Source organism: Macaca fascicularis, chromosome X (genome assembly GCF_037993035.2).
Source record: "Macaca fascicularis isolate 582-1 chromosome X, T2T-MFA8v1.1".
Taxonomy (NCBI): Eukaryota; Metazoa; Chordata; class Mammalia; order Primates; family Cercopithecidae; genus Macaca; species Macaca fascicularis.
The window spans coordinates 38613714-38640208 of NC_088395.1; the positions used below are offsets into that span (position 1 = coordinate 38613714).

Sequence of the window (26495 nt, forward strand, 5' to 3'; positions counted from 1 at the left end):
TTAATAGTAGATCCTCTTCTTACATTATGTTTTATTGGCTCCAGTTTCACCTGAAAGGAGGCATGAATTCTTCAAACCACCCCACCCCATCACAGCCCATCGATGCATAGCCACATAAAGCGTGGGAATTCAGTGACTTTTTTTGCCATCTGAGTTCTAGCTTCTTCCTGTGTATAAAGTATTTATTAGGACTATGGTTTTGGTTTCAGTATTTTGAAGATGATAATCTTATGCATAAATTATGCAAAGAAGATTCTCCCTTTCGAAAATAATGGAACTCCAGGAAAGCCAAATATGTTCAACATAATTATGAGAAAGGAGTGTGCCGCTGTCAGATTGGCATTTATGGAAGAATTGTTACCATTCGTTTTTCCAGATTCATTCCCATCCAAAATTCATGAGGACACAGTCACTAAAAGGGAGCTGAATTTGAAGAAGAGCTCATCACTAAGATTCATTCTGTATTTATTGAGCTCCTACTATATGCTCCAGAGGTACATTGTACTATAGGCACAATGACTGGCTTTCAAATTGAAGGCTGAGAATCACTGTCAGACAAGCAGTGATTCTGTTTAGATGGATATTAAGACAGAATGTTTGAACAGCATGTTGTCTTGGAAAATCAGGTACGAGGTATGGCTGAGGCTTTGGTGGATATAAAGGAGGAAAGGATTTATGCCTTCCCCACATGACTCTTAAAATCCTGATGTATTAATACAATTAATACAGGGCAGAAAAATGTGTAGTCAGTAGAAACATTCTGTCAACACACATTAATATGTTGCTCCTGTTTATAAGCTTATTCTGACATGCTCTTTTTTTAAAACTATCTTATTAGTGTGGAATTCGATCCATCTTTTCACAGCGCTGGTTATCTGAGGAATGGAAGCAAGGGAAGGGGTTTCTTGCCATAACTCTTACTTCAGTGGTGGTCGGCTATCTGCTAATGGCGCTAAGACTGTTAGTGCTCCTGGCACTCACGTGGCCTCAGTGTATATTCAACTGTGCCAAAAGATAAAGGAGGTGGGGCATAGAGGGAATCCCCCAAACATTAAGCTTCTGTCACTTTAGCCACTACAGCTGGTGCTGATTTCTAAGTACATAAATCTCCTGGTAAGTGGCTTTGCTGGCCCCAATTCCTAATAGGCATTTACCTATATGATGTCTATTTATATATCTGGGCCATCATGAAACCAGAGGTATGAGCTACATGCATATAGTCTTAACCTCTGGTTTGCTTGCTTCTTCCTTTCATATGCTCTTGAACTCTCAAAGTTGAAATAAGACCTTCACTGTTAGTATAGATCAAAAACCTAAGTCCTGTTTTAAACATTTGATAGGAGAACTCAACAATGCTTATAAAAAAAAAAGTAATGCCAAGGGGCTCAGAATAAGCTACCCTTAACATTCTTCTCTGATGTAATAGAATGTTTCTCAACGTACAGATATGTGTGCAGTCAAATTCTTTCTTTTCTTTTTGCTTCTGGGCCTTTTTTGGGGAATTTAGTTTTTAAGGGAGAAGAAACCTAAAGTCTATAACCTTTTAGGGTAATATAAAAGAAATGAGAAACCAATTCAATAGAGGTGCCCATTCTTTCTCTTTTCCCAGTGCGATATACAGAGTACCTAATAACATGTTCAGGAATTTTATGTGACTGTATTTGTTGAATAATGGAATTAAGTGTAAGGTAGAGCTGTGTGGGCCTCATTTGAAGGAGTTTAGTTATTCAAGTAGTAAAAGGCTCTCTTAACAAGGTGACCTTTATTATTATTTTAGCAGCTGTATGGCCCTGATTTTCTGTGACAGGCCAATTTCAAAGATCTCTACTGTGTTCAGATTCTGTTTTTAATTCTGAAAATACTGTCACCATATGGGTCAATTTTTACCCCTTCATGGGCCTATAGGACGTTAGAGAATATTCAGTCTCCAGCCAGCCGCCTCCTTGAGCCACCCTCTAGCTAAACTCCCCAGGATGGATACAGAGCCCAGCAGGTGCAGCACCTTGGTGAATGCTGTTGACCAGTCTTTGGCATCCAAGCTAACAGTTGAATTTGATATTTGCCCCTCTGAGGACCACTGGTAATTCAAAGAAACAAAGAACTCTAGCACCGGAAGGGCCCTGGGGCTAGTCCTGCCACTTTGTAGATGATGAACGAAGACACAGAAATGCAACATGACTGGTGTAAGCTGGTGGTTGCAACTTAGAGAAGGAAGTATTGTTTGCTGGACTTACAGCATGCCTGGAGCCATTTCCTATTGAAATGATTAGTTGTTTCACTACACATATGAAGAGACTGTAATAGACCCACAGCCAAAGCTAGAAGTTCTGACTTTTCATAGTGCTGTTCAAAGCCTTTTTCATATTTTCAAAAGCATCTGTGATTTGTTAGACCTTGTTAGACAATCTGCATTTTAGACTCTGGCTATCTGATCCCTGATAAAATCCAAATAGAAGCTAGAGTTTGTGACAAATCACTCTGGCTTCATGACCTAGCTCCTGAAACTTGAAGTCTATGAATTGAGTCTAGGATGTAATAATATTAAAATACAAAATGTGATCTCAGTGGGCTGTACTGGTGCATAAATAAAAAGAGTGCCCTGTCTGGTCATTAGTATACATGGGGTCAATGAATTGTGCTGGTGTTTTGTTTCCCATAAGTTTTTTTTTTTTTTTTTTTTAAATAAGGTCTTTCTCTGTCACCCAGGCTGGAGTGTGGTGGTACAATCTTAGCGCACTGCAGCCTCGACCTACTGGGCTCAGGTGATCCTCCCACCTCAGCCTCCCAAGTAGCTGGGACTACAGGCATGTGCTGCCACACCTGGCTAATTTTTGTATTTTTTTTTTTTTTTTGTAGAGATGGGGGGTCTCACTATGTTGCCCAGGCTGGTCTTGAACTCCTGGCCTCAAACAATCCTCCCACCTTGGCCTCCCCAAGTGCTGGGATTATAGGCACAAGCCACTGTGCCTGGCCTTGTTTCCAATAAACCTTTAAAGGAGAAAAAGTTTCTTCCATGTCCTACTTCTCGTATTGGCAACCACCTTCATAGACTTGTCCACTCTGTTTTGTGTCTCCTTGCTGTCCCCTGTCTTCCAGCATTGTCCTCTCATGTTCTAGTGGCAGTCTTCCTCAAGCCTTAGTCCTTGACCTTCCCACCATCTTTTGATTCTGTTTCCTAAGATTCATTGTTCTCTCTTAGCTGTCACTTCTGGCCTCAGCCCTCACCTGCAGCTCTGACTTACTCATGAATTCAAGCCCCACATTCACAACTGCCTTCTGAACATGTTGCCTATGTGACTTTTGGTCACCCTAAACCCAATAGAAAACAGAGCCTGGACCAGATAGTCTCTGGATTTCCTATTGGTTCTCAGATTCCCTTTTAACAAGTCAGCACTTAAGATTATCTCACTCCTCTCCCGCTTCTTTACTTCCCTGTGTCTTTTTAATGATACCACCAACCTCTCAGCTATGTAACATGTATGATCTTCCACATACACACACACCCACAGACGTACACATGTATACATGTACACAAGAGACAAAAATGATGGAGTAAAAAGGTTGAATTGTCCAAAATACTTGCCTAGAGAGAGTTCAAAGCACATGTCTTGATAACAGTGGGATCTTCTTATAAAAAGTAAAGCTTTTGTTATGCTAGTGAGCTTATACATTTTTGAGTTGTCTGTGTAAAACTACAAACGCGTGTCCTGCTGGGCATTCTTCCAACCCTTTCTTATCCAGGAGCCTCTCGCCACCTTGGAAAGCTGACAGAACAGTGGGCTTCAGGTCCAGAAATGAGCTAACTTTCCTACCCCTGCTGCTGGTGGTTTATCAGGTACAGGGAGAATCTAAGAAACTCTCTTTTGTTTGCCTAAAGGCACAGCTATAAATATATTTCAGTGTGACTGAGTGTGTCAAGTTTGAGGTTCTGATTTGTTATATCAGAATGTTAGAGCTGGGAGGGAAGCACTGGCAATCAGGTTTCTCCACCTCCTGATTTTACTGAAGAGTGAACTGAGGCCCAGAAACATCAGGTGATCTGCCCAAAGTCACACAGCTTATTAATGACAAAACTACAACATTTTTAATTCTAATTTTTTTTTTTTTTGAGATGAGGGTCTTTCTATGTTGCCTAGGCTGGCCTCAAACTCCTGGGCTCAAGTGATCCTCCTGTCTCAGTCTCCTGAGCAGCTGGGATTACAGGTGTGAGCCACCACACTCAGCTAACATTCTTTTTTTTTCTCTCTTCTCTCTTTTCTCTTTTCTTTTCTTTTCTTTCTTGACACAGTAAAGCTCTTGTCACCCAGGCTGGAGTACAGTGGCGTGATCTTGGCTCACTGCAACCTCTGCCCTGCGGGTTCAAGCGATTCTCCCACCTCAGCCTCTGAAGTAGCTGGGATTACAGGTGCACACCACCACACCTGGCTAATTTTTGTATTTTTAGTAGAGGTGGGGTTTCACCATGTTGGCCAGGCTGGTCTCGAACTTCTGGCCTCAAGTGATCCGCCCAACTCCGCCTCTGCCTTCCAAAGTGCTAGGATTACAGGCATGAGCCACCACACCTGGCCCCAGCTAACATCCTTTTAAATTTATTGAGTCCCTTTCTGCCACTCATCTGGAATGGGTTCTCAAGCCCAGTGAAGAATCCCAATAAATTATGGTTCTTAGTCTATTTAAAAAACACTAAGTATACATACAATTTGTAATAAAATCTTAAGTTGTAAATATAATGGATGCATACTGTTACTTCTTGAAATAAGACGATAACATTATAGAAGCTGCTGGTTGGTTTCTTTGCTTTTCTGGTTACTTTCTCCACCTCTACCTAATCAGGTCCCAACATGGTGCAAAGACTTCTCCTCGTCTTTGTCCCCTTGGCACACACACTCACATAAGAATCAGCTAAAAGAATAGTTTGTCGGGTACTTCTCCTCTTAAAACCTAACATCTGAGGACTGTGGATTTCAATTATTGATGATGTGTATGGAATTTCAGTGTCATGCATTTTCTTCTGAGTTACAGAATTCTCTGGAGGATATTTCACAATACCTCTGTGTGTAGTCGCTATGAAGGAATTAACCTGTAAACCTCTGGGATGATTGAATTGTGGGCCAACTAAAATGCAATCCAGCTAAGACTGCTGCCTATGCTCTCACCTGTGTGTTTCTTTTTGTTGGTTTTTAGATGCAGTGCTTTCTATTCCATATGGCTCCTTAGTAGGCAGTCTCTTTTTGATAGCTTGTACCTCTGTGATTCAATTTTTGTTGTTTTGTTTTCTTTCATTGAATGATACAGTAAATATGAACTTGTGTCATCATTACAATAATGTGCATATATTCACATAGAAGGTGGGGCTTATGAACCTTGTATTAAGGATTTAGTGAGAGGAAATAAGGACTTTGCCCACTCAGACTTGGCACAGCAGCTGCACCAGTTTCATCGTAAGGTTTGTGGTCTGCATGCACAAAACAGAGTGGGCTCAAGTAAAATGCCTCTGGACAGGTGAGCAAGATGGAAGTCCTCTATTTCTGGCACTTCTCTGAAGATCAGGATGCTACAAGATCCACAGAGAGACTTATCAGCATTAGCCAGGATGACCTGGCAAGAGCAAGGGGAATTGTTTATGTTGGCTACTTGCTCCCCTAATAGCCATTTTAGGATGAAAATAAACCGTAGTAAGTCTGTTTCAGAGCATTTTGGATACCCCCTTGGCATATTGCCAAACCTATCTGTAAGTTTTCTTTGAGTATAATTTTAAAGTAATCATCACACAGAAGCCTTTTCAGTTCTGATCTAACTTTTCTGATGCCATGATTATAGCTTTATTCTGTCTCATCACCAAGCCTAAATTAATAGTAGCTAGTGGTACTTTGCTACCCATACATTTTGAGCTGTGTTGTAAGCACACAGAAAATGAGATGCTGGGAATAAGCAAGAAAGGGAGAGCCTCAGCCTGGTTACTGCTGATGGATTGCTGGGCCTACCGTCCTGGCTTGTGGTTGATTTGGGAGCATATAAGGTGGTGCTGGTCCTTCACCAGGCCAGTCGTGTAGTTTATCTATGGTCTCCTATCTCTTTCCTCACTGAACCACAGCATTGGCTGCTTGCTGATCAATTCTTCTGAGAAAGAAGTAAAACCTCCATGAGAAAGGTAATATATGCTGATGATTGATTTAGGGATTTGAGGTCTCTGAGGAGCTCAGACACACAATTGCTTTGGTGAACTCTGAACTTACTCATTGCACCTCACAGCAGGAGAGAGATGTTTTAAAAAAAAAAGTCCCTTGCTTTTCAGTTCAAAAGTCATGTTTGAGACATGACTTTCCTGTGGGTGCTTGCAAAAGCACATGTGTAGAGTGAATGTGTGTTGACAGGAGCCAAGAAAAAATTTATACATATGATAGTGGCTTTTGTCCACACACACACACCCCCACCCCATGGAATACTACTAAGCCATAAAAAGGAATGAAGTAATGGCATTCGCAGCAACCTGGTTGGAATTGGAGACCATTATTCTAAGTGAAGTAACTCAGAAATGGAAAACCAAACATCGTATGTTCTCACTCATAAGTGGGAGCTGATCTGTGAGAATGCAAAAAGCATAAGAATGATACAGTGCACTTTGGGGACTGGGGAGAAAGGGTGGGAGCAGGATGAGTGATAAAAGACTGCACATTGGGTACAGTGTATACTGCTCAGGTGATGGGTGCACCAAAATCTCAGAAATCATCACTAAAGAATTTATTCATGTAACCAAACACCACTTGTTCACCAAAAACCTATTGAAATTAAAAAGTCTTTTTCTGAAAATGAAATATTTGTGTAATTTACATTTTATGACCATTTTAACAAACTGGTGTAGGTTTTGCACTTACGTGAGGAGAGGCTTCATATACAAAGCAATGATTGCATTAGGATACATTATGTTATGAAAGGAGAAAAGGCATTAAAATGATCTTGGTACTGTTTGCCTTAAAGTCAGGATTTGTGTTAACTTTGACATACTGCATGTAAGATTTGTTCTGGCAGTAACTGAACTTCATGAAATCACTGGTCACAGAAATATAAGTTATCAGACTGTCATACTTGATTAGCAGTATACATTTTCATTAAAGCAATCACATTCCAATAAGGACCAGCAATAGCAGTTCACAGAATGCAGCAGCTCAGTTTATATTTGAGGCGTTACTGTATCTTTGGGAGCAATACCATGAAGTCGCAAGTTTCTGAATGAGGCATATATTCAGCCTAAACAACAACTAGCTTAACTGAATTTTTGCTTTTGTTCAATACATTTACATTGTGATGTTTACAGCTTAGGCTGATAATGCTACAGTGGAAAGTATGGGAGAAATTTCTCTTTGGTCCCATTTTAAATCGCCTCGCAGTATTTACTGAATGTAGAAGTTGTGTAAGTATTTGGTATCTGATAAGCTCTGTTGTATAAAATATAGGTTCTAAGACTCAGAGAAATAAAAAATGTAATTTTTTCCCCAATGGAATAGTAAGCATTTACTCTGTGCCAGGCACTGTGCTAGGCATTAGTAAAAGATGGCACAGGCACTGTCCTTCTCTACATAGTGTCCATTGCATTTTTACCCCTAATGACTTGACAGTTGGTTCTTAAAATTTGATTTTAGCAGGTAAAAAGGATTTTATGTTTCCGTGTGGGGGAGTATGGCAGAAGAGGCTGCTCAAGGAAAGTACTTTTTTAAACAACCACCGGGTGTCAGCAGAGGACTTAGAACTCTTGGCAACATCTGTGTTCTTGGTTTTCTTGGATTTCTTAATTCGCTAGGCCATCTCCATTGGAATTTTTCAAAGGCAGTCAACCTCCACGGGGCCACTTTCTCCCAAATATTAGTGTCAAACACTTTCACCGCAACACTGCATCATGACTGTTTATCTTTGCCTAATAAAAGTAGCATTAGTTCCTCAATCTTTTTCTGATTTAAAACCTTTAATTCTGTCTTCATGGTGAGGGTTCTACAAAGTAGACAGGCTGCCGGGGCGGGGAAGTGTCACCAAACTCTAGTTGTTTTTATTGACCTCTCCCCCCATACAGGTAGAGCTCACCCTTACCTTATGCAGTGAAAGGTACATGGACTATTCTTGGTCCTGCCCCCCAAAAATAATCTGATAATGGAGCTTGATGGTTCCAAATTACAGGAAGTGTTTTCAGAGTATAAAGGAGAGAGGTCTGAGCATCTTCACTGGCCCAGACATTTGGTTCATGGTATAGCATATATTTGGTGGTGGTCATAGACATTAGGAGCCATGTATTGATTGATAAGGGAAACCTTGGCAAAGTGGGTATTGATTTGTATCATGCCAATTCTCTCCAGTTTTCTCACCTTGACTCCTCACTTGAGTGAGCAAAGTAGACAGGGATCCAAGGCATTTGGTATGAGACATCAGGCTCTAGGGTGGGGTCAAACTGGAGATGGTCTTTCTTTGACACCCAAGTTTCTTTCAAGCTTCATGCGGTATCAGAAGTGGTAGCAGTTACAAGGCTGTCAGTTTGAGTTGCTAAGCTATTGGTGACCTGAAAGACCAGCTTGGGAGATGGTTAGAGACATAAAGCAACCCCAGTGGCTTTAGCAGCTAAAGCTGCCAGGGTGTGTGGCCTGCAGGGGGTGGAGAGTTAGCCATAGCATGCAGCCTGGAATCTGTCCCATAAAGTAAAGGCCTGATTGATGCAGGGTTCTAGTTTAGACATGCTATAGGGATTTCTTTTGGACTGATCAGTGGGATTTGGCAAATCGCATTACAGCTAATTCCAGGAACTATGCAGATTCTTCTGTTGTTTTATATTGAATAAAATATTAAGACAGCACATCAATAGGGATTCAAAAATATTTGGAATATTTTGTTTTTGTGGAAATTTCTGCAATAATAGTCAAAGGGAATCACTGTGTTCCTGAAAACGTTGTGCAGAATGTCCATAAAATATACTGTGTATACACATTCCATCAAAGAGGGCAGCTGTCATTCTTCCTGGGGTTATACCCAGCTTGGTGTCAGGCAGCAGCTGGGGGAAGGCTCTCAGACCTGTCGTATGATGTGCTTTGTAAACTACTTTTTAAAAAAGAAGTTCTTTATTGTTGGTTTGACTTCTAATTAACACAATAATTGCATATGGGATTATGTAAGGGGCACGTTTATTGGGGAAAAGAAAAAAACCAAAGTGTCTTTATGATGATTTTAGTTAACACTCTCTGACATTTCTCGTTGCTCAGGAAATCCTACAGCAAGTAGCATCTTATTCATGGAAACTTGAGTCTTCAGATTGGGCCACATTGCTCTGTGCTGATTGTCACCTCTCTCGGCAATAGCTTCACACTCTCCTATCCCTCTTTCAGATCACTGGGGTGATCCTGCTGGCTGTTGGAGTCTGGGGCAAACTTACTCTGGGCACCTATATCTCCCTTATTGCCGAGAACTCCACAAATGCTCCCTATGTACTCATCGGAACTGGCACCACTATTGTTGTCTTTGGCCTGTTTGGATGCTTTGCTACATGTCGTGGTAGCCCATGGATGCTGAAACTGGTGAGTATGTCACAACATAATACTGCTTTCTCAACTGTATTTTTGTAAAAATGTAAATTACATGGAGGTGAAATGGTTCGTCTTGAGGTCACAGACAAGACCTTAACAATTTCAGTCCAGACTCTTTCCTAACCCAGCCTTTAATCCCCTAGAGGTAAAAACAGCCCCAAACACAGCCTGGCACGCTAAATCTAGTCCCAGCCCCTCCAGGTAGATGATGACAAAGCACTGGCCAGTCATTGCAGTAGTCCATTTGTATCCTCATGACAAGATGCCCTGTTTCAGTCTTTTTTTTTGAGATGGAGTCTCTCTCTGTTGCTCAGTCTGGAGTGTAGTGGCGCGATCTCCGCTCACTGCAAGCTCCGCCCCCTGGGTTCATGCCATTCTCCTGTCTCAGCATCCCGAGTAGCTGGGACTACAGGCACCCACCACCATGCCTGGCTAATTTTTTTGTATTTTTAGTAGAGACAGGGTTTCACCGCGTTAGCCAGGATGGTCTCGATCTCCTGACCTCAAGATCCGCCCGCCTCAGCCTCCCAAAGTGCTGGGATTACAGGCGTGAGCCACCACACCCGGCCTCGCCCTGTTTCAGTTTTGGACTATGTCTTAGAAGTCTCCTTAAGCATGTGATATGCAGCTTTGGTGGGCAAGGTAGCATCCTGAACATAAGCAGACTTTTACTTCCAAGTTCCTATTGGAGAAATACTTTCTACCTCCTTGAGCCTGGCCGTGCATGGATGCATGTGTGTGGTCTTCTCTGAACCTGCACTCCCTGTCTCAGTGCTATGAGAGTTGAGCTAAGTCAGAGCCTGCCACCCAGAGGACTTATGCAGTGTCAAGTGTTGGCTACCAGGACCAGTGCAGGGTGCATACTCTCATGGGACAGATAAAGCAGTGATGCTTCCCAGATGATAAAGGCAGACTATTGAAAGGCTATTACTGTGATTTTTAACTTTTAGGTACACCAGTTGCCTAATTCTCTACTCACTGTTCATGTTCTTTATTGATGGGGATTCATGGTAAAGGATTTTGTAGATAAAAATTAGCAAAGACCTCTCCTCAAAATAAAATTTTGTTTAAAATTATTTCAGGCATCTTACTCCATGAAGGGAGAAGCAAAGATTCCATCAGGGCCATGTTGCCTGTCCCTATGTAGCCCTAGGTTGTAGTAACATTTAATACCATCTAGTGATATATGTGGGTGTGAGAGTGTTTCATTCCAAAGGAACCATCTTCCCAACTGGCACTGGGCAGTCAGTGTTGTGTTGTCAACTTCGTAGAAGTGGTGCTTGACTTTGCCACTTTCTATCCTGCAGACCGTACAGGAGGCTGATGCCTCAGCCACCATTGATTCTTCAGGTTGGCGGGCAAGCCATAATGAGGCCCATCCTGAGGCATTTTTGCTGCTGTCACCTGGCACTCTATTCTAACACCCTGAGTCTACCTTCTAGTACTTCTCATAAACACTAGGGTTTCTTTTGGTCTAGTGCCGTGGTCCTCAACTCCAGACATGTGATTAAATCACCTCGGAAGCCATTTGCAAAAACCTTTGCCGGCATCCCACCGCTAGCTGGTTGAAGTAGACTCCTCAGTGGTGGTGAGGCCCTGGCATCTTATTTTCTAAAAAGCTCTCCAGAAGATTCTATCATGTAACCAGTATCGAGAACCTTTTGTTTAGCACAATGAGTAGCAGGGGGAGAATTAACTTCAAAAGCATAGAAAAGAACAAATTCTAAAAAACCATCCATTCAAACAAGAAGGGAAGTGATGTGGTGTTGAGACCTGACTGATTCCAACTAACTGGTTTAAGTCTTAATGGCAAGGATGTAACCTCCTTGGACCTTTGTCTCCAATTATGACAAAATAGAATTGGACTAAATCACCAAAGTTTCTCCTGGCCCAAATACTATGACTGGAGAGGGGTGGGAGAGGGGATATTTTTGTGTTCTAATTCTAAATTTGCTTGTGGGGCAAAGGTATCCCATAGGTGAGTATAATGTCATAAATTAGGATATGTGTATAAACAATGGGATAGTTAGTTCTGGCCTCTTCTGGAGGTGGCTTCACACCACACTACCATTTTCTTCTCCTAACACAAGTTCACTAGCAGGTGAGCATTTGGGGAAGTAGAGAAGCTTTTTGGTTTGGGGCTTAATTTGGGTCTCTACAAATATCTTTTAGATCAAATTTTAGATTCTACCTATATGTAAGATCAGGCAGTTATTAGTCTTTTCTGTCCCTGACTTATTTCACTTAATCCTCTAGATTCGTTCATGTTGTTGCAAGTGACAGGATTTCATTCTTGTTTAGGGCCAGATAGTATTCCATTGTGTATAGACACATTGTGTCCAGTGTGTATGGACACTTAGGTTGGCTATTGTCAATAGTGCTGCAATATACATGGGGGCGCGGCTATCTCCTCAACATACTAATTTCATTTCCTTTGGTTATATACCCCGCAATAGGATTGCTGGATCATATGGTAGTTCTACTTTTAGTTTTTTGAGGAACCTCTACTCTGTTATCCATAGTGGGTTGTGCTGATTTGCATTCTAGTCAGCAGTGTATAAGAGTTCCCCCTTTTCCACATCCTCATCAGCATTTATTAATTTTTTGTCTAGAGATAGGGGAGGAGGGAGGAGCAGAGGTTAGTCAATGGGTGCAAAGTCACAGCTAGATAGGAGGAATTGTCTGGTGTTTGATTGCATAGTAGGGTGACTGTAGTTGATGTATTATATATTTAGCAATAGCTGGAAGAGAGAATTTAGAATGTTCCCACCACAAAGAAATATTTTAGGTAATGGATATGCTAACTGCTCTGATTTGATCATTACACAGAGTATGCATGAATCAAAACATCATACTATACCCAATAAATATGTACAATTGTTATATGTCAGTTAAAAACAAAAACATTTAAAAATATGATTTAGTTCCTTTTATGTGACAGAGGCTGTACTGGGTGCGTATGACATTTTTTTTTTTCTCCTCACTACCACCATGCAGTGTAAGTTGTATTTTCATGTTATGTGATAGGAACTCGGGGGTTTAGATAACCCATCCAAGTTCACACAGCTAATGTATGGAAGGCTGGGCTTTGAACCCTTGTATATTTCCTTCCAAAGCCAGGACTATTTCAACTCCAACGTTTACATTTGGGAAAAAGCTCTAACCCCTACCGACCTGTATTTAGTACAAGCTCTTCCCAATAGGCTTTTGGCCAAGGCTTTCTGTAGGTAAAACGGCCACTCTCTGAAACCTCCTAGAGGCAGGAAACTTGCCAGACACAGAAAACTGCTGATCTGGCTGATGAGAACGGAAGTCACTTGATTAACTGTCAGTCTAGAATTTTGCAGTCCTCATATAACCTCATTAATTGCAAAACAACTGAAAATAACTATGTCTACTTTATGGAAGCCCAGAGAGGCTGCCTCTTTTCTAAGAGGTAGTTCATAACAAGATAGGATTCAAACCTAGGAGGACTTCTGACTACAGAGATAAATGTCCTTTCTTCCACCTGCCTGCTAGCAGTTATTTTCCCACTCAACTTTCTGGAAGAGTCTAGGCTTATCCTATCAGCAAAATGGGAGAGTCTCACATCAAACTGTGCTTTGAATTGCATTTTGTATGAGGTTGGGAAAGAAGTCACATACATGGGACATTCTCATAACTACATATTTAGCATTTGAGTGGCTGTGCTTTCTAGAGAATTTTGTTAATATTTAGAAAGAAATTGATATTTTAAGCCAATATTTCCTTTTTCGATATATGTGCCACTAGATGAGAAAAAAAATGTATGATTCTGCATACATATGTATACTTTATGAGACGTGTATATTTTACAGGTAAGTAATGTGGCCACATGCAATCTATCCAAATTCCACAGCATCATTTAGGGCCACTGCAAATGTTCAAAACCATTATATTTTATTTTGAGATGAGAAGAAGCAGATTGTAAGACATGTGCCTTGTAGGTAAGGAATCAATTCTCGTTTTTATCTGCTTTTCAAAGTTATCCTTAATGTTTCATAAATACCATGTACTACCCTTGAATTTAGACGTGCTTGCCTGTGCATGCACATGCAAAAAACTTCGGAAGTACTGGCAGCATGAGATGAAAAGCACTGAAGATGTTAGATGCTTGCAAATGTCATTAGTAGTATGGCGTATTTACTTTTTGAAAGGCTATAAACTCCATGCAGCATCCATCCCGAACAAGAAAGGCGGGCAACTCCACAGGAAAGCTGCTGCGGCTACTGTGTCCAGTGATGACCACCAATCTGAAGAGGAACATCATCTTGCACACGTTTGGCTTCTTGGGCCCAGATGGGAGGGATACAATTCCAAATGAAGCAGTTTTGTAACCGTTTCATCCGAGATGTGGTTGAGACAACTGGAGGCCTTTGCCCAGGCAGCAGGTTCTCCTCCTGGCTGTGTTCACACACATGATGGACTAGCATTAGAGAAAAGACATTGGGCCGGTTCTTATTTCTTCTGAAAGCAGCACCAATGCTAGTGAGTGGAAGTTAGAAGTAGGCAGACTTGTGGCCAAAGGGAAAGGAAATCTTTCCAATGATTGGAACAGTTTCAAAATGGAATGGGCCACAGGGAATTGGCTTGCAGACCGTCGTGAGGAAACTGGTAAAAAAAAAAAAAAAAGGCCCCCCAGACAGGGCAGAATGTGTCCTGTGACCTTCAGAGCAGTTTGGTTTTTTTCTAGCTCAAAGATTCTAGCGTAACAAATAGTAGATACCTTAGTTGTGAAAGTTCCTTCCGGGTTTCTCCAGGTGAGCCAAGCTGACAGGCACAATGCCAGTCTCTCAGTAAATTCTCCCCAGCCTGTGTACTCCAGAATGCATATGCATATTAAACACACATTCCTAGATTGAGGCTTATGTGGGTAAATTTAGAGAAGAATGTTTTATATTTTTTTTCTAAACTTTGTCTAGGGAGTGTGAGGACTTGTCTAATTCCCGTTGATTGAAAGTAACCTACCCTGGAGAAGCCCTCTTCTTAATCCTGATGTGTCTGACTTTGTCTTTGTGTGCTTCATTTTCAGTATGCCATGTTTCTGTCCCTGGTGTTCCTGGCTGAGCTCGTAGCTGGCATTTCAGGGTTTGTGTTTCGTCATGAGGTGAGTATACACAAAATGCCTAACTCAATTAAGGGGTGTTTGGGAGGAGGATTCTTGAAACCTCTTGAAATGTGTAAAAGGTGCATGCATATAGGCTAGCTGATTTCCTCAGTGGTGTTGCTGTTTTCCAAAGATCATGTCATATGACCTGAAATTTTCATGAAATTCTAAATGTGGGAATTCCACCAAGCATGAAACCTTCATTGTTGATCTTCACTGTTTCTCCGTGTAGCCGTTGCATAAAATGATTCTCTCCCCCATTTTAAAGCAGTCACCTTCAATATGGATTACATACTCCTTTAAAAATAGTTGCTTCAGGCTGGGCATGGTGGCTCATATCTGCAATACCTGAGCTTTGCAAGGCCTGGGGCAGGAGGATCTTTTGAGGCCAGAAGTTCAAGAGCAGCCTGGGCAACATAGTGAGAACCCCATCTCTAAAAAATAAAAAAATAAATTAGCTGGGTGTGGTGGCTTACCATCTATAGTCCTAGCTACTTAGGAGACTGAGGAGGGAGGATCACTTGAACTTGGGAGGTTGAGGCTGCAGTGAGCTAATATCACGCCGCTGCACTCTAGCCTGGGCAAGAGAGTGAGACCCTGTCTCTATTTTTTGTTTTTAAAATAGCTGCTTCAGTAAGGCACAAGTGTATATCTGTATAACAAGTTTTCTAAGACTGTAAAGGCAAGCCAAACTAATTGTCTTGCTGCCTCATAATTTTATCATTGTATTCCATAAATAATAGTAAAGCCAGAAGCAGATACACATGTGTTAAAAAGAAAAAGAAAAAAAAAAACAAGATACAGGTGGAAAACAGAGAGTTACTGTGGGTCTCAAAAGTCTGGCACCATCTGTTCCCAGACCCTGCCTTTTTTTCTTTTTTAATTTTGTCTTAGATTTTTCATTAACCCATCTTGCTGCACCCTCATTGGTACCACTGTTGTGCTTGGCCAGGTTCAGTTCCCCCTGAGCTTGCCTGTATGCTCTCTGCTCCCCTACTGCCTTGTTTTTCCCCTTTACCAGAGACAGTATCCCAGATGCCAAAGCTGACTCCCAAAACCCAGTTTGTACGGGTGCTGCATTTGGAATTAGAACCCCATTCATAGTCTCTAGTGAAGTGAGACCTGATGAAGTGTCGGCCTCAACAGCCCTAATAAGTGCCCCTTGTGCCTGTGTGAACACCAGGAGCAGCCTGGCTTGTTCCTACCTGAGCCCTTGTGAACTTCCCTCTTGTTGGTTGCTGGGAGTGCGTTCTGTGGAGGGGTTTTTCTCTTAATGGTGCTTGCTGCCTAGGGGCTGGAAATCCTCATCTACCTAATCTCTTTTGCCTGAAACCCTGAGGGATGTTGTGGGAGGAGGGTACAATGCCACTCTGACCACCAGCGCTGGTCTTGAGTTTGGCTCAACAGTCAAACTCACATGATGACAGTAGGTCTCAGTGCCATTTAACAAAAGCGGAAAGATATAACAAAGGAAGGCCAGCTTGCCTGCTAGGCAGCAGTGGGCTTGCTTCTCCACCATGAGTCCACAAAATGGTCTAGCACCTATTCTGTGTACAGTCCCCCATCCTAAGAGACAGCTTAAGTGCAGTGAAATGAGATGACACAGCTGGGTGTGGTAGCCACCTTAGCTTAGAAGCTGCATGTAACTGGTGTTTCTGTCTTGTAACTGTCCCATGGGCATAGTTTACAGCATTTTAGCAAAGAATATGCCTAGTTAGGAGAGTCACCATACTTAGCCCTAAGCTTCCCACCAAGTAATTATTGTCATTTGCTGTCCTCCCAATCTGGAGACATTTTACCAATTGGGGGTCAGTTTTATCACAAACTCAGTGGCCTGGTAACACATCTGACATTCCACCTTCATCAGGTTTTCAGGGAAACAGAGCTTGAAAGTTACCCCAAAGTCAAATGTATTCACAGAAAAGATTTTGTTAATCTTTTTTTTTTTGAGACAGAGCCTTGCTCTGTCACCAAGGCTGGAGTGCTGTAGCACAATCTCTGCTTACTGCAAACTCTGCCTCCTGGGTTCAATTGATTCTCCTGACTCAGCCTCCCAAGTAGCTGGGATTACAGGCGCCTGCCACCATGCTAAATTTGTGTGTGTGTGTGTGTGTGTGTGTGTGTGTGTGTGTGTGTGTGTATTTTTAGTAGAGACGGGGTTTCACCATCTTGGCCAGGCTGGTCTTGAACTCCTGACCTCAAGTTATCTTTCCATGTCAGCCTCCCAATGTGCTGGGATTACAGGCGTGAGCCACTGCGCCCAGCTGACCTTTTTAAGTTCTTGTCTTTTATCCTCTTTTTTTTTTTTTTTTTTTTTGTAAATTTGCCTCACTAAAGACAGGTAAGTGAGAGTTGGTTTTGCCTCACTCGTATGGTAAAACGGGGATCAGTTTTTGACCAAAACATCAGTCATCCTGTCCACCCAAGTGGTTTGTCTTTTATGACCCTCCTGTGTAAGGGCAGAGAAAGTTATAGAAAGATGGGCATTAATCAATTCAAAGAAAATAAGTAGAAAGCCCATGCCTGAGGTTTGGCAGCTCATCATCACAGCCCTTTCAGAAATGGACAGGCCCCTCCAGCAGGTCATTCAGCAGGTCAGACTTTCTCTGAATTGAGGCTGAGGGGAACAATTTTTTAAATTCCTGAGCTTAAAAACCCCCTGGGAAATTTTCTGAGCTTTTCAGTCTCAGAAAATGGGGCATTGCCTCCCTGGCCTATATTTATACAGCGACTTTCCGAAGAGGCTATGTTAGGGTAGAAGTTGGTAAGAATTGGAGTCAGTTTGGGCTGTGGTGGGCTGCAGTCACATCCCTCCTTGTCTTCCATAGATCAAGGACACCTTCCTGAGGACTTACACGGACGCTATGCAGAATTACAATGGCAATGATGAGAGGAGCCGGGCAGTGGACCATGTGCAGCGCAGTGTAAGTTCCAGAGGAGATGGGGGTGTGAACTACCTATGAGGTCTGGGCTTAGACTTATGGGCTGCTGGTAGGTTGGCCTAGTGCTTGCTGTTGGTTCCCGTTCTTCAACTCTTAGTCCAGTTCCATTGCCAAGAGTTGACACCCAGTCCTTGTCCAGGCTCCAGTTATTCAGGTAATGAGTGTCAAGGAGGACCACTCTCTTGCTTGTGCCTTGCATCAGTAAGGGTTGCAAGTATGCCAAGCACAGCTCATTTGCTCTTCAGATCTGAACCCTTGGGAAGGAGTTAGGCAGTGAGTGTGTGACAACCTTGCTTAGAGTTGGCTCCCAGAGGCTGGCTTTCTGGGATCAATGTCTTCAGGCTGGGTGGAGAGCTCAGGTGAGCTGTGTTCACTGGCCGGGGCAGTGGAGTGGGCATAGAGTGGACCTAGAAGAAACTGAGGATCTGTTAGGTATGTGAAGAGGGTGAGCTGCCTGATATTTTGCGGAGGATATGGGGGAAATAGAAGAGAGATTTCCTGTCTGGGTGGCAGGTGCTGGCACTCAAGCATGACCGTCCATCAGGAATCACTAATGAGGCTTTTGCTTTGGGTTTTCTTGCTTTTGTTTACTTCAGAAGCAGTCTTTTTTCTAATTTATTTTGATAAAACTTCCAACATATACAGAAAAGTCTCAGGAATATTACAAGGAACTGTATACTCAGATTTACCAATTAATTATATTTTTGCCCCATTTGCTTTAATGTTCCCTATATTGGGGTTGGCAAGCCTCTTCTGTAAAGGATCAAGTAGTAAATATTTTACGCTTTGAGGGCCATACACTCTGTCACAACTACTCATCTCTGCACTGTAGCACAAAAGCAACCACAAACAGTATGTGAACACATAGTTGTCGCTGTGTCCCAGTAAAACTTTATTTACAAAAACAGGTAGCTCCTGGGCTATAGTTTACCAGCTGCGGCTCTCCCTTTCTGTATATGCATCTTTTTAAAAGAACGATTTATTTACTTATTAGTAGAGATCCCAGTGGAGAGGTTTTTGAAACCATATTTGCCTCAATTCACCCATCAATAGTCCTGAGTTAGTGGATGAATACATCTATATCAATAGGTGATTGTGAGTTGGACACAGAAGTATTGCTTTGCTTTGTGGAGGTGAATAAAGAAAGGCAATGTGATATATAATCTAGGACTTCCTTCTTGGAGATCAAACAAGCATCAGTATGGGTATAATTGTTATTGGAGCTTCCCATTCATCTTGACTCACCAAAGCTGCACATGTTGTCTTAGGGCCTTGGCCTGTGTTTCTCTTGTAAAAGTTACAAGGCAGTGATTGAGGAGCCCACATTTGATCTACCACTTTTTGATTATTTTCCTTTCCCTGTTAATAGCTGAGCTGCTGTGGCGTGCAGAACTACACCAACTGGAGCACCAGCCCCTACTTCCTGGATCATGGCATCCCCCCCAGTTGCTGCATGAACGAAACTGATTGTAATCCCCAGGATCTACACAATCTGACTGTGGCCGCCACTAAAGTTAACCAGAAGGTACCTGTTTTCTCCCAGCCCTGATGGGACCAGTGGTGAATGTTTGGGAGGGGTTTTTTGTTTGTTTGTTTCTGTGAAATTATGATAAATAGATTTGAAACAGTAGTCAAGGAAAAGAGAATCTTACTTTGTGGTTCCTTGATTGCCTGGGAGAGGTACTTGAGGCTGCTCACTTCTAAAAGAGAAAGCTGTGACTCAGATCAGCCTTGTCTTTCTCTCCCACAGCAAGGATCTACGAGGCATAGTTAGGAAGGTTTCGCAAGCTGTTCCTGTTAACCCTGATGCTTATGTCAGACAGCGAGTGTTGGCTTTCTTCTTTTGGGGTGTCCATCTTCTGCTTAATATACCATCCAAACATGAAATTGTTTGCAGCTGGGTGTCAGTCTTTGGCAGCAAGAGAGGAGTAGAGTTGACAGACAGCATCTACTTCTGCTAGGAAGGTGGCCTTTATTTTAGGGAGTTTACTGCCATAGGAAAATAAATCAGCAACTCCGATTCAACTCATTGTCAACCTCCTGACTCCCAAAGAAATTAGAGAGGGGGAAAAAAGAGGACTAAATGAGATTTAAAAGTTAGTACATAGTGGAAATGAGGGAAATGAAGTTTTAGTAGTCAGAGAAGAGGAAAATCAATTCTGCATTCCACTTTACAGAGAATACGATGAAGACATGATAAAACTGCATGTGAAGACTATCTACATTCTTAAATGTTTAGAGAAATACCATATATAAAATATATTTTGGTAAACAAAAGGGAGGGAAAAACCTATTATTGTGTTTACTTCCTGTTATTCAGTCAAGGGGTGAATCTTTTCTTGCTAAGATAAAATTCTGTTCTTATGATGCCTTCAAAATTCTATGTGATCTGGACCAACTGCTGAATAATTCAGAGAGAAAAGATAGTTCAGTAAGATTCAGTACTGACAGCTTCTTGTCTAAGTTAAAAGGACATCTGTTTCTATTTGAATTTTTCTTATGAACCCAAACATTGAGGCTTCCTTCATCTCTTATTAGTTAATAAGGTAACTTCTGGCTTCTTCATGGGCATCCCCACTGAGTACCCATATGTGTCATTATGCTTCCATTTTATGAAGTGCTAAGCATGTGGTAGACACTCCAATTTATGGAAGACAAGACATGCTCTATGGCAGTGAGATATTTGATATAACAGAGCCTCAGAAAGTCATTCATGAAAGCAGTACCCAAGTCTTTTTTTTTTTTTTTTGGCCACTCAAACTTCCTCTTCTTTTGTGAAAATTGAGGATCCAGAAGTCAGGAACACGGGGTCTAGTGTCAGGCTCCAGTAGAAGTTCTGACTGAGCCACTGTTGATTATGTGATCTCGGTCAAGTTACTTAACCTTTCTCAGTCTTGCTTTTCTCATCTGTAAAATGGGGATAATAAGAATACATGCTCCTTGTGCTTGATTTGAAGATTTAATGAGATAAAGTGTCAAAAGCACAGTACCTGGCACAGATTATGACACATATGTGATACACGTTAACGGTAATGTAAATGATGATGGTGAAATTTGTCTTCTATATCACATGGAGTCTTTTATTAACAATGATGCAGCAGTTTCTTATAGGGAGGATCTTTTGTTAGTATGTAAAAACAAGTTTGGAGACGTATCTTATAGTGCATCTATAATCCTTACAATTATTTCCAGAAAGAGAGATAGGGTCACCTTTTTTCATTTCACTGATAAACCTACACACTGACCTCACTTTCCACCTCCCCACTGTAATCCAACTTTATATTTTCCTGGCCACCTCAAATACTTAGAAGATCTGCTTAACTTCTCTCTTACTTACCTTATAGCCTCCAACCTGGCTCCCTCAGAGGAGAAAAACTGAATGAAAACTAAAATTTGTCTACCAAGTTTCCTTAGACATTCTTATTTAATGCCCACCTGAACTTATGAGACGAATTACTTCTCCTGACTAAATCTCAGACACCTAATCTATACAAGGTGGGAGATGGGGATGGGGTAATAGTAGATGCTCATACATGTTACCCGTCCTCCCAGTGACTCCTTCCCCCTAGGAGGCTTAACTACTGCCACATTCTAGTGATATGGAATCCTATGATTTAGAATAAATGGATCATCCCTGTAGATCCTGTGGTGTCTTAGACCCTGTACTCTGATAGCACAGAAAGACGATTCTTGGCTCTTACCAGGAAGCTTGAGAAACCCGTCTTGTACAGATAACCGGGAGAGAACAGGAGGAAAGTATGTAGAGTTAAATAGGACATTTATTGTTTGGATTTGGGGACAGGTTTTATTTTGGTTTTGCTAGCAGGATGATGAAATGTCTGCAGGTTCAGTTGGCTAACAGCATTGGCTGAAATCCTACTTCATGGGAATTATTTGACAGTTTATAAGGGCGAGAGGAACATAGTTATTCTGCTTGGCAGCTACAGAGATACCTCTTCCCATAACCTATCTGGAACTAGCGTTCTACTTCTAGTAGTTAAAGTCGGTCACTTGCAGATGTTTTCCATTGGTGACTGTTGATTTAGACATGCTGAGAGGGCGAGCAAATGAACTGTTCTGAGTGTTTCCTAGGATACTTAGCAGGTCTGTGTAGATTTATCTCACACCTGACAACCAGACTTTTGTATTAGGAAATTGAGAGAGGTTGTTGTGAGTAGATAAGATCATAGTTTAGGGGAAAATTTAAGGTTGAATGCAAACATGGCCTGTGGTAGTAGTATTAAATCAGCTCTTACAGTATGCAGATCTGTGCTGAGACCAGGAAAATGAACTTTGGGGTCCATGCAGTAAATAACAGAAAAATCCAGAGATGGCAAACATTTATTTTGACATTGGTCTCTTATTGTTTAAAAACAAAACAGAAAAAAAAAAAACTAAGTCACTTTTCTCATTTTAATTAATCCTATTACTGATATGATTCATTAACTTGCTTTCTTATTTGGAATAAAAAATAATGAGAAAACATTTCTTATAGAAGAGTGCTTCTCACCTTTTAATGGGCATGTGAAGCGTCTGGAGATCTGGTTAAAATTCATTAAAAATATGTCTAAAGGAATAACCCATGGATTTGGCAGATTCTGATTCAGTAGATCTGGGGTGGAGCCTTCAATTCTGCATTTCTAACAAGCTCCTAGGTGAATAAATACTGCTCATTCAAGATCCATACATTGAGCAAGGTTTAGAGAGAATTATTTCGGCACAGTTGTACTAATGCCAGGCAGTTATTCCCTTTTTCTGGTGTCTCCTACTGGTTGGAGTGGCCTTACCAAAAATAATGTGACCAAGTCTAAAGTCTTCTAGAATGGAGTAGAAATCATACTTGAGAAAATATATTCAGTTTAAGTGTGGAATTGAAGTGCGCAGAAAAAAAATCTATGCCAAACTATTTTGCAGAATAAGAAAATACTCATTTTGCTTCTCTCTGGGTTGTATTATCAGGCTTGTGTTTCCAAATTTTGAGCTTACGTAACACTGGTGCTGATCTGTACCTCATTCCTTAGCCCCATCATCACTGCAGGGAGAAGATACAGTAATGATAGCCAGCCTGGCAAACTGCTGTCTTTGCCGCTACCTTTTGGGAAAGTGTTAGAATATCCACATCTCTTTTCATTTTGTCTTCTTTCTAACCCAAATTCTTCTCTCTTCTACTACCTTTTGAAAAATTGTATGAGGTTGGGCATGGTGGCTCATGCCTGTAATCCCAGCACTTTGGGAAGTTGAAATGGGTGGATCACCTGAAGTCAGGAGTTTGAGACCAACCTGGCCAACATGGTGAAACCCCATCTGTACTAAAAATACAAAAATTAGCCAGGCATGGTGGCACACACCTGTAATGCCAGCTACTCAGGAGGCTGAGGCAGGAGAATCGCTTGATCCCTGGAGGCGGAGGTTGCAGTGAGCCGAGATCACGCCACTGTACTCCAGCCTGGGCTACAGAGCAAGACTCTGTCTCAAAAAAAAAAAAAAAAAAAAAAAAAAAGAAACAAAGAAAGAAAGAAAAGAAAAGAGAAAAAGAAAAAAAATGTGATATAGAGTCTCACTAGTAACAGTGAAATCAGTAAGCTTCTACTATGGGGAATCAAATATTAAAACTCCCCATGAGTGATAATGTATTTCCTTTCCCACTCCCACCCTGGCCTTCAAATTTGCATCAGATAACTAAGAAGTCTAGTTTGTCGATTGCATTGAAAACATATGTCACACAAAGGGAACAACACACACTGGGCCTATAGGAGGGTAGAGGGTGGGAGGAGGAAGAAGATCAGGAAAAACAACTAATGGGTACTAGGCTTAATACTTGGGTGACAAAGTAATCTGTACAACAAACCCCCCACGACACAAGTTTACCTATATAATAAACTTGCACATGTACCCCTGAACTTAAAAACAAAAGAAAATATGTCTGAAAGTTAATGCACCATTTTTTTTTCCCTGCAAGCAGACTATAAATGTATATAGATATCACTTAATAGAAGACACAGCATTGGCAGAATTTTTTACAAGCTATGAGAAATGTTAAATTGTTAAATTTGAACTTAAAGAGGGGAAACATGCTTGGGGTTTTTTTGTTCTTCAAATGTTATTAAAACTTAGTGTGCCATTTTGATAAATAAGAACCAGCTTTAATCTGTTTATCAAATTAATGTCTTTATTTGTCACAGACTTTATACAATTTAGTTGAGGCCCTTTTCCAGAAAACTGGAAAAAGACCATGTGTTCCTGGCTGAATAAGTCAATTCAGAACTCTAGGTTGATTTGGCCAGTTTCAAATAAATATACTTACAAATTCTCTCTCTCTCCGGAAAAGATGACCCTAGAACACAGGTTTTCCCTATTTAAAAAATCCTAATGGTCTCATTAGGAAGAACCCTAAAACTCCATAAAGTTGGCAGATACTCAAACACTTCCCTCTAGCCAGATGATTCCGGTTTGTTTATTCAAGATTTTGTCATTCGTTGTCAAAATGCTAGTAACCATGTTTATGATGCTGAGATTTCCTGTTCAAGGATGCGGAATGTCTTTTCAAGTCTACTTCTTTGTCTCTGTAGTGTTTGCTTCATAGATCTTAGAGATCTCTTGCTAAATTTAATCCTACTACAGAAACATTTGTCGATGAAATTGTGTCTGGGATTGACTTTAAATGGGATGGGAGTTGGGGAGGTTCAAATGAAGCAAGATTGACCAGATGTTAATTTGTGATGTTTGGGGAAGGGTCATGTGTCTCTGTATTTTTGTGTATGTTTGAAACCTTTTCTTATTTTTTTTAAGTTTGAAAAGAATGCTAATAAATTCCTGGAGTGAGTTGCAATTGTATTTGCTGAATTAAGGTTGAAGTGTATGTTGGGAGTGTTTCGAGTACACATAGCCCAGCTTGGCCTGAGTAAAAACATGTCTCCAAGACACTGTCTTTCTCTTTCCAGGGTTGTTATGATCTGGTAACTAGTTTCATGGAGACTAACATGGGAATCATCGCTGGAGTGGCGTTTGGAATCGCATTCTCCCAGGTAGCTTCATAATTGTGCAGAACCTAGTCTAACCTTTCCTCTGCCTCCCTCCCTGGCCTCCAGATTCTCTGCCTGCCTTCCTGTGCTTTGGGAAAAGCTGATAGATGGGGTCAAAGCTCCTTGCTCATTAGTCCTCAGGTGATCTGTTTATTGATTTTTCTTTTTCAACTCAAATGAAGTTTTGTCATCAAGGGAATATCAGTTACAGTTACACTAATGACTAGCTCCAGAAAAACAACTGGTTACTTCTGTAGGTCAAATGGAGGTTAACTGAATAACGTGCTGGCATAATTGGATCATAAACAACTCAAAACAGCAAATGGCTGATCTGGATTTGGGGGAAGCGTTTTTCCTGATTAACCTGACCCTTTTTTGCTCTCTCTTAGTTCCCCTGTATTACAGATGAGATGTCTCACTTTTAAAGAAAGCCTAAATTTAGCAAACTTCGACTTGTGATCATTATTTTAATCTCTAAGTTTGGCTATTTGTAAGAAGTTTGACTATTCTTATGTGGTTTCTTAAGAGGAAATAAAATTTTGTGTACTAAATTTTATAGCCCTTTATCTGTACCTACCCTCAAGAAAACAATGGGAGAAGTACTATGCCAATTAAGTAAACCACACACACTGGAGGATAGAATAAGATTAAGCTAAATCTAAAACGTAGCCCACCTCCACCAGGCAGGGCATGGTCCCTCAGGCTTCTGATCTCCCAGACAAATGATACATCCTTGCTATAATGTGGCTTTGGGTAGAAGAATCAACATGTATAGTTAACAAGCAAGAGCAAACTTTGTTTATGTTTAACTCAGACTTTGTTCAGACCAACAGATCGTTTTTCAAACAAAGCCCAATTAATGTTGTCTGAGTAATGTCTCCACAGCTCTCAATTCTTTTTTTATTTTTTTATTTCTTTTTATTTAGGACCTGGTGTCTACAACAAACCACAACTCTAATTTCTATATAGGCTATCTCAGACTCTAATTACTTTTTCCCTACCCATCTGTATCTCTGGCCCTCCTGCTTAGCAATGCAGATGCACTTTAATTTTAGTCCAGTTTGTTCCTAAAACTTTCTAATTGAAATGTGGAATATACGGAAAGGTGCATAAATTATGTTTACAGCTTAATAAGTTACCACAAAATGAACATAGCTGTGTAACCCTCGCTTAGATTAAGGCATAGAACTTTAAGCCTGATGGTTTGTTTTTTACAAGTAGACAGCCTTAGAGAAGTAGAAGAGCTTTTCTTCCTAAGCAGTTACAAAACCTGTGCAACATTTTATCTCACAAGAGCATGTGGGCTCAGCCAACACAAGTGTGTTCCTTGTTGCAATTTCAAAACTATCTTTTACCATGCTTCGTTGTTTTTTGTTTTTGTTTTGAAGCCCATGAAGTGAATGAAACCCTCAACACTCCAACACATAGACAAACCAGAGTGGGGTCACAAACAATGCAAATTAACTCAGTCTCCAGAGACATTTGAAAAGCAATTGCTACTCTGAAATGTATTCTAGTTGCTATAATATTTCAATAATACTCAGCCACATCACTCTAATGACTGAGGGACATTTTAGAGGATCCCCAAACCCTGGTGACTGATGCAAATGTGCAGGATGCACTTGACAGCCTGGAACATCCTGTTTACTTAACACATGTATGTGTGGCATCATATTGTTAACATCAAAAGGGCATTCATGTGTTTGGCATTTGAGGAGGCCTGTCCCATTGGAGGAAAAAAAAATATTGCTGAAGTCTCCCCTACTAGCTATCCTAGAACCATAAAGGGACATTATGCTGATACTGTACATTAGGAGAAGAGAGCCTCAAATAACCTGGAATCTCA

General features: G+C 41.1%; 1 protein-coding gene across 1 annotated transcript in view; it reads left to right on the forward strand.

Annotated features, from left to right (window-relative positions):
• The window catches only part of TSPAN7 (tetraspanin 7), a 118674-nt gene that overhangs the window by 86426 nt on the left and 5753 nt on the right, over positions 1-26495 (forward strand). The window contains exons 2-6 of the mRNA XM_005593295.4: positions 9363-9551; positions 14611-14685; positions 17514-17609; positions 18997-19152; positions 24569-24652. Of these exons, the coding sequence (XP_005593352.1) occupies positions 9363-9551; positions 14611-14685; positions 17514-17609; positions 18997-19152; positions 24569-24652 (600 nt within the window). The remainder of the gene's footprint in view (positions 1-9362; positions 9552-14610; positions 14686-17513; positions 17610-18996; positions 19153-24568; positions 24653-26495) is intronic.